Source organism: Mus caroli, chromosome 15 (genome assembly GCF_900094665.2).
Source record: "Mus caroli chromosome 15, CAROLI_EIJ_v1.1, whole genome shotgun sequence".
In the NCBI taxonomy this organism is placed as follows: Eukaryota; Metazoa; Chordata; class Mammalia; order Rodentia; family Muridae; genus Mus; species Mus caroli.
In genome coordinates this window covers 95,951,720-95,963,756 of record NC_034584.1, presented here as the reverse complement: position 1 = coordinate 95,963,756, position 12,037 = coordinate 95,951,720, and the positions used below count along the sequence as shown (strand labels likewise).

At 50.8% G+C, this 12,037-nt stretch overlaps 1 protein-coding gene across 1 annotated transcript in view; it reads left to right on the top strand.

Moving 5' to 3' along the window:
• Spryd3 (SPRY domain containing 3) overlaps positions 1–12,023 on the top strand; it is an 18,678-nt gene extending 6,655 nt beyond the window's left edge. The window contains exons 6-11 of the mRNA XM_021184091.2: positions 1,221–1,406; positions 9,134–9,283; positions 9,566–9,623; positions 10,127–10,246; positions 10,325–10,497; positions 10,839–12,023. Of these exons, the coding sequence (XP_021039750.1) occupies positions 1,221–1,406; positions 9,134–9,283; positions 9,566–9,623; positions 10,127–10,246; positions 10,325–10,497; positions 10,839–10,973 (822 nt within the window). The 3' untranslated portion in view covers positions 10,974–12,023. The remainder of the gene's footprint in view (positions 1–1,220; positions 1,407–9,133; positions 9,284–9,565; positions 9,624–10,126; positions 10,247–10,324; positions 10,498–10,838) is intronic.
• Positions 12,024–12,037: the final 14 nt, after the last annotated feature.

Sequence of the window (12,037 nt, the reverse complement as noted above, 5' to 3'; positions counted from 1 at the left end):
AAGATTTATTTTATTATTATATGTAAGTACACTGTAGTTGTCTTCAGACACACCAGAAGAGGGCATCAGATCTCATTACGGGTGGTTGTGAGCCACCATGTGGTTGCTGGGATTTGAACTCAGGACCTTTGGAAGAGCAGTCAGTGCTCTGCTCTTACCCACTGAGCCATCTCACCAGCCCCAGGGGCACCATTTTTAACAGAGTTTTCTTTTGGGATGTGGCCCCTGAGAGCCTGCCTACTTACGCTATGCATGTATGTGCATAGGCAACACTAAGTCGACTCAGCGGGTTTAAATAAGGAGCATGTGAAGTTAGGAGGGATACATGGTAATCCTGGAGGGAAGGAACTGGAACAGAGGGAATGTGGGTGGATTTGATCCAAGCACATTATATGCATGCATGAAATTCTCAAACAATAAAAATATAAAAAGAGATGGCTCAGCAGTTAGACTGCTCTTCCAGAGGACCCAGGTTTGGTTCTTAGCACCCATGTTGCCTAGCAGGCAGCTCACAAGTGTCTGTAGCTCCAGTTCCAAGGGGGTCTGACCCCTCACACAGACTTACATGCAGGCAAAACACCAGTGCACATGAAATTCTGAGTTCGAGGCCAGCCTGGTCTACAAAGTGAGTTCCAGGACAGCCAGGGCTACACAGAGAAACCCAGTCTTAAAAAACTAAAAAACAAAAACAAAAACAAAAAACAAAAAACAAAAAATCATTTTAAAATCGGAAAAGAGAAAAGTTATATGGTGTGGCTCTATTAAGTGAAGGGTCCAGGGGTTTGATTTGAATATTTTGGCTATTTTCTTTCTTTTACTTCTTGTGCCCTCTACTCTTCAGAGATGATTGTAGCAGAGAGAGAAAGAGAGACTTAAAACTCTCTGCCTCACCTTCTCTCCTCCCACTGTGCTAGGGAAAGATTGCTTCTCACGCCAGGCAAGAGGTCAGCTCTCTTTGCAGCCTGAGTGGTGTGCCATGGTGCTTCAGTTTTCAGGGCACTTGGCAGCAAGGCTGGAGGTTGAGGCTTGCCTTCAAGCTCCATGGAACTTGGAGGGAATGAATACTTAGCAAATCCTAAAACTCTCCTGAGTCTTAGTCTGTGAGTGTGTTCGTGATAATTAACTGGTTGTATCATCTTGGGGATGCCCTTTTGAGAGTGGATGAGTTCTAGAAACGTGAACCTCACGGTAGCTCCCTCTTTCTCTCGCCCTTGCGGCAGGTGGGCTCCACCATCATGCCCATGTCCCCAGATGGGCTCTTCCCAGCAGTTGGTATGCATTCCCTGGGCGAGGAGGTAAGGCTGCACCTCAATGCCGAGCTGGGCCGTGAGGATGACAGCGTCATGATGGTGGACAGTTACGAGGATGAATGGGGCCGGCTGCATGACGTCAGAGTCTGTGGGACGGTAAGTAGTAAGTAGAAGGCCCTGGATAAACGGGCTGGGAAGAAGAGGTTTAGGCATCTAAGCAGATTGGTATTGCTTACAATGAGGAGAAAGGGCAGCATGCATGTGTGTTCGTTCATTCGTTCTTCCTTCCTTTCTCTCTTTTTAAGATTTATTTATTAGCGGGGCGTGGTGGTGCACGCCTTTAATCCCAGCACTTGGGAGGCAGAGGCAGGCGGATTTCTGAGTTCCAGGCCAGCCTGGTCTACAGAGTGAGTTTCAGGACAGCCAGGGCTACACAGAGAAACCCTGTCTTGAAAAAAAACAAAAAAAACAAAAAAAAAGATTTATTTATTTTATTTCATGTATATGAGTAAACTGTAGCTGTATAGATGGTTGTGAGCCTTCATGTGGTTGTTGGGAATTGACTTTTTAGAACTTCTGTTTGCTCCAGTCAACCTCACTCACTCTGGGCGGCCCCGCGTGCTCCAGCCCAAAGATTTATTTATTATTATAATTAAGTACACTGTAGCTGTCTTTTTTTTTTTTTTTTTTAAAGATTTATTTATTTATTATATGTAAGTACACTGTAGCTGTCTTCAGCCACTCCAAAAGAGTGCGCCAGATCTTGTTACGGATGGTTGTGAGCCACCATGTGGTTGCTGGGATTAGAACTCTGGACCTTCAGAAGAGCAGTCAGGTGCTCTTACCCACTGAGCCATCTCACCAGCCCTGTAGCTGTCTTTAGATACACCAGAAGAGGGTGTCAGATCTCATTACGGGTGGTTGTGAGCCACCATATTGTTTGCTGGGATTTGAACTCAGGACCTTTGGAAGAGCAGTCAGTGCTCTTACCCACTCAGCCATCTTGCTAACCCCCATGTGTCCATTCTTTCTTTGAGACAGGATCTCTCATGTGTCTCAAAGTCCAGGCTGGCCTGGAACTCAAATCTGCCTCCTGGGTGTTGGGATTAAAGGCTTGCCATCAGCCAGGCATGGTGGTGCACGCCTTTAATCCCAGCATTTGGGAGGCAGAGGCAGGTGGATTTCTGAGCTCGAGGCCAGCCTGGTCTACAGAATGAGTTCCAGGACAGCCAGGGCTACCCTGTCTCGAAAAACCAAAAAAAAAAAAAAAGGCTTGCCATCAAGCCTGGCTTTTTCTTCTCTTTATCTTGATATACCTCAGGAATGTTGCTTAGTCTGGCCTTGAATTTGCATTCTGCCCACCGTGGCCTCTTGGCAGTCCTGTGACACTGCGCCCGTACAGTGGCTTTTGTGTGGCCTTGGGAAGTGGGAGTTAGGGCTTTGACATGGTTCTTGGAGTCCAGAGCTGTGTTCTGAGAACAATTCCTTCTTTCCCCTTCACTTGGGTGGGAGCTCAGGTTGGTTGTTGATTCCCAGAATCAGTACGAGCAGCTTTCTCTTCAGTGTCCAAGGACTGATATGTGTGCCCACTGCTTATGCTTCCATTTTGCCTTGATTCAAGTCAGCTGGGCTTTCTCATTATAGAACTGAGGAACAGAGGTGGGCCAGGGTTATTCTAGGAGGTTGTCGTGGTCTCTCTCTCTCTCTCTCTCTCTCTCTCTCTCTCTCTCTCTCTCTCTCTCTCTGTCTGTGTGTGTGTATGTGTATTTATGTATGTGTGTGTATGTTGCCGGGTATTGAACATACCCTTTCACATGCTAGAAGAGCCTGCTACTGAGCTGTATCTATGGTTCTTTTTGTGTTTGTAACAGGGTCTTACTAAGCTGCCCTGCCGGTTCTGAACTCAGTTTGAAACCCAGGCAGGTCTTGAATTTTGAATCCACACGCCTCTGCCTCCAAGTAGTAGGGCTGGCCTGCACCCAGGCCCTGGTTTAGGGATCTTGAATAAACTGGTCACTATCTTTTGGCTGTTTTGTAGAAGATGACAAGGCAGATGGGTGACGAGCTTGCTTTCAACCCCTTCTCTTCAAACCTGCTGTAGTGCCTCTCTGGAGTCTGAGCTGTCTTGGGAAGCTTGAGAGGGGAATCCTCCATTCTCTCTCTGCACCTCTTGCTGCGTTGGGAGTGGATGGATGCAAGTCAGGAGTCTACTCTGATCTCTTGTGAGATACTCAGTCCTCACAGAGAACTCTCCACTGCTGCCTCTATGTTCCCAGCCTGGCCTCTTTCTCCCCAGTTTGACCTTCTCACCTCAAGGCAAGCAGTTTCAAGGTAGCCTGTGATAGGAAAACAGGAGCAGTGGGGGGTGGAAGTGGGTCTGTGGAGTTCAGGGTAGAATGAGTTCACACAAGGTGGCAGAAAGTCAGCCCTCTGTGGGCTGTGTTGATGGCTGCTTCCCTGCTGGCCCTGGGGTGTCAGGGCTGTGCTGGTTGGGAGCCAGGACCTCAGATGCCCCTCCTTGGCTCTTCGCTCCTTTTTATCATCGTTTTTTGACAACATCCACAGAGTTGAACTTGGGCCTGAGCCAGGGCCATGTTCCAGCTCTCATCTCTGACCTCTCCTCTCTGTTTTCCTGGCATCCTTTCCCTGCCTGGACCTGTCCCCGCTCTACTCCCGGCTCCTCCCAGGCATCTTTTCTAGCTGAGGTGGAATCCTGTGGACATTATAAATAGACTTCCTTCCTTCCCTCCCCTCAGCGTCCTCAGTCTACTTGCGTAGGAATTTTTTCCCCCTTAAGCATAGCTGCAGAGTCTGGCTGTCTTCAAACCCTCACCTCAGCTCGAGATGGCTGGTGGGTAGGTCCACTGCACCATGAGCACAGGGTCATCTTCAGTGCACTTGGGCAGCTCTTTGTTTCCAGGCAGTCTCCTACTTTAGTTAGTCTGTGCTGGAATTCATTATTTAGCCCAGGCTGTCCTTGAACTTGTGGCAGTCCTACCTTAGCCTCCTGAGTACTGAGATTACAGATGTGAATTACCATGCTTGGCTAAGCAAGAGCTGTCTCTCTCTCTCCCCAGTTCTCTAGTGTATCTTTTCATTTATTACATTTATTTATTGAAGTGTGTGTGTGTGTGCATGTGGAAGTCAGGACAGATGTGGGAGCTGGTTCTCGCTCTCTATTATATGGGTTCCAGGGATGGAATTTTGGTGGTCAGACTTGGCATCAAGTGCCTTTCCCACAGAGCCACCTCTACAGCCTGAGGAAGGAGTCTCTTGAAGGACATACGCCCTTTTAGGTTTGCCAACTGCCCCATCTTTCAAATGAAGATAACTTGCCTGGCCTCCATCCTCTGTTCTTTTGTACCATCCACTGTATTTATAACCAGAGCTGTGTTGTCCTAGAAGGACCCAGGAGAGTTTATTCCTCTAAAGATGGCTAACATACATTTTCTGCTCTTGCTGTTGGGGACTCGCCATTGGATCCAAGGCCTTCTCCAGCCTGGATGACAGTCTCAATACAGTGCCCAGAAACCTGGAGATGTGGGAAGGCCTCAGATCTGACTTAATCTCAGGTTTCTCAAAAGAACATAAGTGGAATTTCAGTTGGGACAGTTTGTTTGTTTGTTTATTTATTTGTGTATGTGAACACATGCACACATATCAACACATGTAGAGTGGAGGCCAGAGGTTAATTTGCAGGGATTGGTTCCATCTACCACCATGTGGGGTCCTGGGGGTCCAACTCAGCTCATCAGGCTTGGCAGCAAGTGTCTTTACCTGCGAGCCATCTTGCCAGTGCAGGATAATTAGCATCATTAGGTCCCAGACACAGCTCTGACTGGTATGACAGCCCAGCATAAGCACCCATATTTCCAAACATTCTCTGGTTCTGTAGAGTAGTCCCAGAGAGAAGGGAAGGGATTTGCTGCAGTTGTCAAACAGTCAGTGGATAGGAAAAGCAGCCCCGGGAGTCATCCTGTCTGTCTGTGCCCTTTTTGACAGTTTAATACTGATGGTCCCTGACTGAAGGTTTTTCATTTGTGATTGATTATATGAGAACTGTACATATTTCAGCAGAAGCCATACTTCATATTTTATTATTATTTAGACATGGTCTCACTTTGTAGCCTGGCTGGCCTGGAACTCTCTATGTGACAAGGATGGCTACATAGATGGCTCACAGGGATCCTCCAGCTTCTGTCTCCTGAATGCTGGGATTAAAAGTAGATGTCACCCTGCTAGGCTATGCCTCAGATTTTGAAGTTTGAGCATTTTAGTGGTCAAGCACTTGCCTCACATGCATGAATCCCTCAGTCCATTCAATCCCTAGTGCTGCAAAGGGAGAAGAAGTAGGTTGGAAGTTTGATCTTTTCAGGTAGTGTTATTGGACATTGGGTACAGCTACAGCTTCCTATCAACTGCTAACACAAGAGGAAACAGATGGCACACACCGCATGTAATGCTCCGTTGGTCATCTATAGGCGGTGCTTTTTGTTTTGGTTTTGGTTTCTCTAGACAGGGTTTCTCTGTGTAGCCCTGGCTGTCCAGGAACTCACTTTGTAGACAGAGATCCGCCTGCCTCTGTCTTCCTGAGCGCTGGGATTAAAGTTGCCCCCTTCCCATAGCCTGGCCAGTGCTCGCTCTCGCTCTCTCTCTCTCTCTCTTTTATTCCTTTCTCTTTTTCTTCCTTTTCTGGAGGCAGTGTCTCATGTAACTCAGGCTAGCCTTGACCTAATCCTCCTGCCTCCACCTTCTGAGTGCTGGGACTATGACCATACCTGCTTTGTTATGATGGCTGGGGATCAAACTCAGGGCTTCCTGAGTGCTAGGCAGATACTTCCAACTAAGCTACAGTGCCTGTCTGCCTGCCTGCCTGCCTGCCTTCCTTCCTTCCTTCCTTCCTTCCTTCCTTCCTTCCTTCCTTCCTTCCTTCTTTCCTTCTTTCCTTCCTTCCTTCCTTCCTTCCTTGGTGTTTTGCCTATGTATATATTTGTACCATGTGTGTGCCTGCTTAGAGGTCAGAGAGGGCAATGAATCCCTGGAACTGGAGTTACAGATGGTTATGAAACAACATGAGGGTGCTGGGAACTGGACCTGTGTTGTTTGGAAGAGCAGCAAGTGCTTTTAATTGCTTTAGCCCAGATGTAGCTCTTTTTGGGTAAATTCTTCCCTTACCTTCTGTGGCCTCATTTTCCCTCCTTTTAAAGAAACCCCAGGTTCCCTTGCCCTGGGAGAACTGAGGGTGGTGAAGAATTGCTGTTGTTCCCAGGGCCTGCAAAGTGAGGATTTGCAGGGCCTGAAGGGGGTTGTGGGTCTGTCTGTACATCTGGGTTAGACTAATTTTGTCTTTGTTCACTCTTCATGGTTTTTGGCACTCCTTACAGTGGCAGCTTTGGTATACAACAAGAGGGAATCCTCCCTAGACCCAACTCAAGAGGAGACTGTGTTGGGGCCTGAGCTGGGAGCTTGTACTTGATTCCTCCTTCAGTTACTTCTGAGCCTTCTGGGCTTGGTCCTTTTGAAAAGAATCAGGGTCTCTTCTGGCCAGTGGTGGGAGAGTGGGAATCAGCAAGACCAAAGAGTGCAGGAGGGCATGGAGTGCCGACTAAATTCTGATCTGCAGCTTCAGTGAAGTACTAGTTGGTTAGCAGTAACGGTGCTGCTGCTGCTGGAGCATCCCTTGTCCTCAGTTAGGATGCACACGAGGGAGGGATCATTGGAGCTGTAGTTCATTCAGTGATAGACTGTTCAGCTCTCCTGCACAGGGCCCTGGGTTTGATACCCAGCATTACAAACATCCAACCTGCTTGGCCTAAGGATTGTCCTAATGGGAGGTACAAGGGCATGTCATTGTGATTGGTGGTTGCAATAGAACTGATCCCCATTTCCTGACAGAATGTGTGTTCTCATCAACTGGAGTGTCAGGCTCCTTCGACACCCTGATCACTCACTCACTTCATTTTATCTTTCTACCTAATTTTGATAACCCCATTTCACTGATGAAGCAATTAAGGCTTACAGAGGTGAACATACGATGTTCAAGCTTAGTGCAACTAAGCAATATTAGGGTTTGAACTGGGTCTTTCAAACTAAGAGGCAACTGAGGCTTAGACTGAAGGACCAAGCCTGCAGATCTTGGCAGCTTGAAACTCTAGAAGCCAGACCTACAGGTTCCCAAGTGTGGTGCCCAGAAGGGATCTGCCAGGGAGTGACTCCCTGCTCCAGCCTCTGCTGATGGCTCAGGAGGACTTGGTGAGAGCAGGAGAGCAGCCTATGGTTCGGAGTAGCTGCCCTGGGTTGGGATGGTTCTACTTTTGAAGAGGGCCTGGTGCTCAGGGCTAGGGTGTCAGCACAGGGCCTCTGTGCTGATCTGGAGCTGGTGGGTGTGGGTTGAAGTTCCATGTTAGGGCAGGTCATCCTCATGGCCTCCTGCCCTTAGGAAGGATCCCCACCCTGTCAGAACTGCAGCAGATGCCTTCTGTGGGCTGAGGCTGAAGGAACACTGGGGCGGGTTTTTCCCAAGATTCAGGATCTGGATGGGCCGTCTTTTGGCCATGAACTAGAGAACACCCTGTTTCCCACATAGAGAGGCCAGTTGGATAGGATGGGTCAAGGGCAGCTGTGGGTTCCTCATCCACCTCTGTGGTGCTGGGTGGAGAGTGGATCATAGGCTGCTTGATAGATGAGGGTAATAAGCACCAATGCACACTTCTCCTGGCTATGGTGGCTGGGGAGCACTTTAAATGCTACAGTCAGAGCACAGGGGTGGGTCTGGCCTTTCCCCATCTGTCCTCACTTGCATGTAGAGTATGGGAGGGTAAACTTGGCAGTTCTGGAGCTGAGTGGAATGAGATCTTCTCTGAAGGGAGTTGAGTAGGGCTGGCTTCTGCAGGAGCTGCCCCAGGCCCTCATACTGGTGCAGGCTGGTTGAGGCAGGCAGGTCGAGTTGTAGAGCTGTCAGTGGGGTGAGGCACCGTCTTAAGTCTTGTTAGGGGTTAGTGGAGAAGGCCCCAGTGAGGGTGCTTTTTGTAGGGCTGCAGGGCTGGAAGGGTAAAGTTGTGGGCAGTTGGGTTAATTAAAAGAGAATTAAGGAATCCTAGGTAATGGTAGGTGCATGAGAGAGGAGATGGACTGAGGCATAGCTCCACTGTTACCATGGCATCCTATAGGCAAGACCTGGATTGGGGGTTGCTACCCTGCTGTGTGCAGGCAAGACCTTGTGGGACCTGAAGAACCCAACCTGTCACTCGTCTCTCTTCTCTGACATTCACACCCCATGCCAGCCTGAGTGAAGGTTGGGAACAGAGGGCCTGCCATCTGTCTCTACTTTGGCCTTTACCCACATGAAATGAAAGGTAGAGTTGCTATCTCTGGGTTCTTGGCTCCCTGGAGCAATGAATGACCCAGCAATGAATAGCTCTGTTCAGAGCCAAGTAGAACAGACCTTGAGAAACTATGTCAGTCCCTTCTGTGCAGAATCAGCGTCTGAGCCTGTCTCCTCTCCCCTGAGTCCCCTGAGTTCTACACATCCCTGTTCTCAGTAAGCATCCCGAAAAAGCTGCTGGGTTCCAGAGGGAAGGCTGGCTTGGGGTTGTTTAGGAAATGGATGTTCTAGCCTAGAGACCCCCAGTGAGCTTCCTGGCAGTGTACCTCTGGATCCCCATGCGATTCTCCAGAGTCCCTGACAGTGGCTCTGAAGGAAGGCAGAAGCATCTCACACCAACCACCTTGTTTCCCGCCATCCTTGTCCTCTGCCTGTCTAGAACTTGGAGTCCACTTTGCCTTTCGAACCCTTTCCCTTTTATCCAGGGGATATTGTCACTGGCACCCAAGATGCTTTGGACTCAGTGTCCATCACCTGATGCTTGTCTCTTGCCCTGCAGCTGCTGGAGTATTTGGGGAAGGGCAAGAGCATCGTGGATGTGGGGCTGGCTCAGGCTCGGCATCCGCTGAGCACCCGCAGCCATTACTTTGAGGTGGAGATTGTGGACCCTGGAGAGAAGTGCTATATCGCCTTGGGGCTGGCCCGGAAGGTGGGTAGGCAGGCTGTGTTTCTCCCTGTGGGATTGCTCAGTGTGGGGCTGTGGGGAAAACCTGCTCAAGGAGCCTGTAGAGGGAAGTTCTGAGCCGAGGCAGAGCACAGTTCTAAGTATCTGTTTAGTGGACAGATCTTGTAGCAGTGTCCTGAGCATCATCCACCCTGGTCTTGAAACTGAGCCCCTTCCTGTCCCCCTTGCTGCTGTAGCCCCCAGTTTCTGGCTGTGGGTCGCCAGCCATCTGTGATATCACACATTCCCTTTGTCTTCCTGCTGTAGGATTATCCCAAGAACAGACACCCTGGCTGGAGCAGAGGATCTGTGGCCTACCACGCAGGTGAGTGGAAGCTGCTAGAACAGGCTGAGGAAACAGTGTGCAGAGTCGCCCATTCTGCTCACACGCCTGTGGCCTCTCTCTCCTCTTTTCAGGCTGCTCAGGTTTTCCCTTCATCTTATTTTTATCTCTCAGCCCTGAGAGCCAGAGGCACAGGACTGTGGCAGGAGAACTGGGCCCAGAGCGGCCATTGCAGGCCTCTGACCTGGCTCCCCTGCCCCACCCCCCACCCCCCTTGAAGATCTACAGAGCCCTTGGTTGCTTATGTTTTGGGTCTGATTTCCTGTAGAGCTTTCTTGAATACTGAGCCTTGGTGCCTGGGCCCTCCCCTCAGCACCCTTCCATCCCCGCCTGATCATCCACTCTAGGGACCCTCTCCTTTCTTCTGACAGTTCCTCAATCAAGTGGACATTGTGTTCTTTCCTTCCTGCATCTCCCTCTCATCATGTCTTGTTCTGAGGATGTAGAATTAGCCTTTCAAGTGTCCTTTCCCCTCCCTCCAACAGATGACGGGAAGATCTTCCATGGCAGTGGTGTGGGGGACCCCTTTGGGCCACGCTGCTACAAAGGAGACATTATGGGCTGTGGAATCATGTTTCCCCGGGACTACATTCTGGACAGCGAGGGTGAGTGAGGCTGGGCAGCAGCCAGATTGCTCCAGGCAGTAGACGGTACCACAGGAGCTCACGTTTCCTGTCTCCTAGGGGATAGTGATGACAGTTGTGACACAGTGATCTTGTCCCCGACTGCCCGGGCTGTCCGGAACGTCCGAAATGTCATGTACCTGCACCAGGAAGGGGAAGAGGAAGAGGAGGAAGAGGAGGAAGAGGAGGATGGGGAAGAGATCGAGCAGGAACATGAGGGCAAGAAGGTGGTGGTAAGTGGGGAGGTGTGGGCTCCCTCTGGGCTCCTGGGGCTGAGGTGGGGCAAGGACTGGGAGGCAGGGTCGGGAGCTCACAGGAGCCCACTGTGCTTACGGAGCTCTAGAGCCCAGGCTGGAGTCCTGGCCTATTTTCCAGCCTCAGCACACCCTCTGGTGGCTGCTTTCCACAGCACTGCAGTGACTCCTAACGCCCATGTTTAGGAAGTTGTGGGTTTGGGGCTTCATGTCTGAGTCACCCCAGTATCCCCAGAGAAGGGGCCAGAGCGCACCCTCTTCTCCACATCCCAGGGAGGTGCCAGGCCCATCCTCATCCGCTCTCCCCACCCCCACTCCAGGTCTTCTTCACGCGGAATGGCAAGATCATCGGGAAGAAGGATGCTGTTGTGCCATCTGGAGGTTTCTTTCCTACCATTGGCATGCTCAGTTGTGGGGAGAAAGTGAAAGTAGACCTGCACCCCTTGAGTGGCTAGCGGGGTCACCTGTCCATCTGCCCTCTCCGTCTGCATCTTCCCTCACAGCAGGCCCTGGGAGGGCATCCCCCCGTTTCTGTCAGCTCAGGCTGCACCTCTCTGTCCCTGGGCTGAGAGCAGTGGTGGGCCCAGAGGGCAGTGTTGACATGTATGGGAGGAGCCCCTTGATCTGGTTAATCGGTCCTGGATCTCCTTTCACCTCGCTGGGCCCTGAGCAAATTGGGAGGTATAAGCCCACCTGCTGACCTGATGGGCATGGTGCTCTGCCGAGGGTGAGGGTGGAGTAGAGGCAGCCTGTCCCTGTCTACCACAGCTCTCTGAATTCTCTTCATCCCCTCTCCTCATGTAAGCCAGTTGCTGCTGTCTCCCCCTGGCTGGGCTAGGGGGCCTGTCTTGGCCATCTCTCCTTTCACTGGCTGCTGTCCTAAAACACATCTAGGGTCTCCATTGTTTTCTGAGAGATGGTCCCACCCTCAACCCACAACAGAATGCCTGAACCTGGCTTCCTGCCTGCTCGCACGCAACTGTGTGTGTGTGTGTGAGAGAGGGGCTGTGTGGTAGCGTGGGACTGCAGCCTTTGCTGCCATCTCCTTGTCTGCACTCTTCTTCAAAGCACCTCTAGCCCTGGCTCCCCAGGATGGAGCCAAGGCACGGGGCATGTATTGTATTGTGGCTGTTTGCCCAGAGCAGCAGCTTGGCCCCTTCTTTCTCTTCACCTACCCACCCCCCACCCTGTGCCCCAGCTTGCTGCTTGTGCCAGTTGACGTTTCTGCTCCAGTGTTTGATTCTAGTGTCTATATAGGCCCCCCAACCAGCCCCCCTCTTCCCGTTTCCTGAGCTCCTCCATCCCATCAACAGGGAGAGAAGCAGCCGGAGCTCTTGGTCTCAGTTTGCACAGTGGGTAGGGCTGGGGAGGGGGTTCGTCGTCGTGCTGCTGGGGCTCCCCTTGCCCCTCGTTTCGGGCCCTGCACTATGATATATGAAATGTATGTACAGATCAGAGATGTTTATACAGCCAATAAAGACGGAGTTTCCGTATTTATCAGGACAGACGGAAGGGGAAT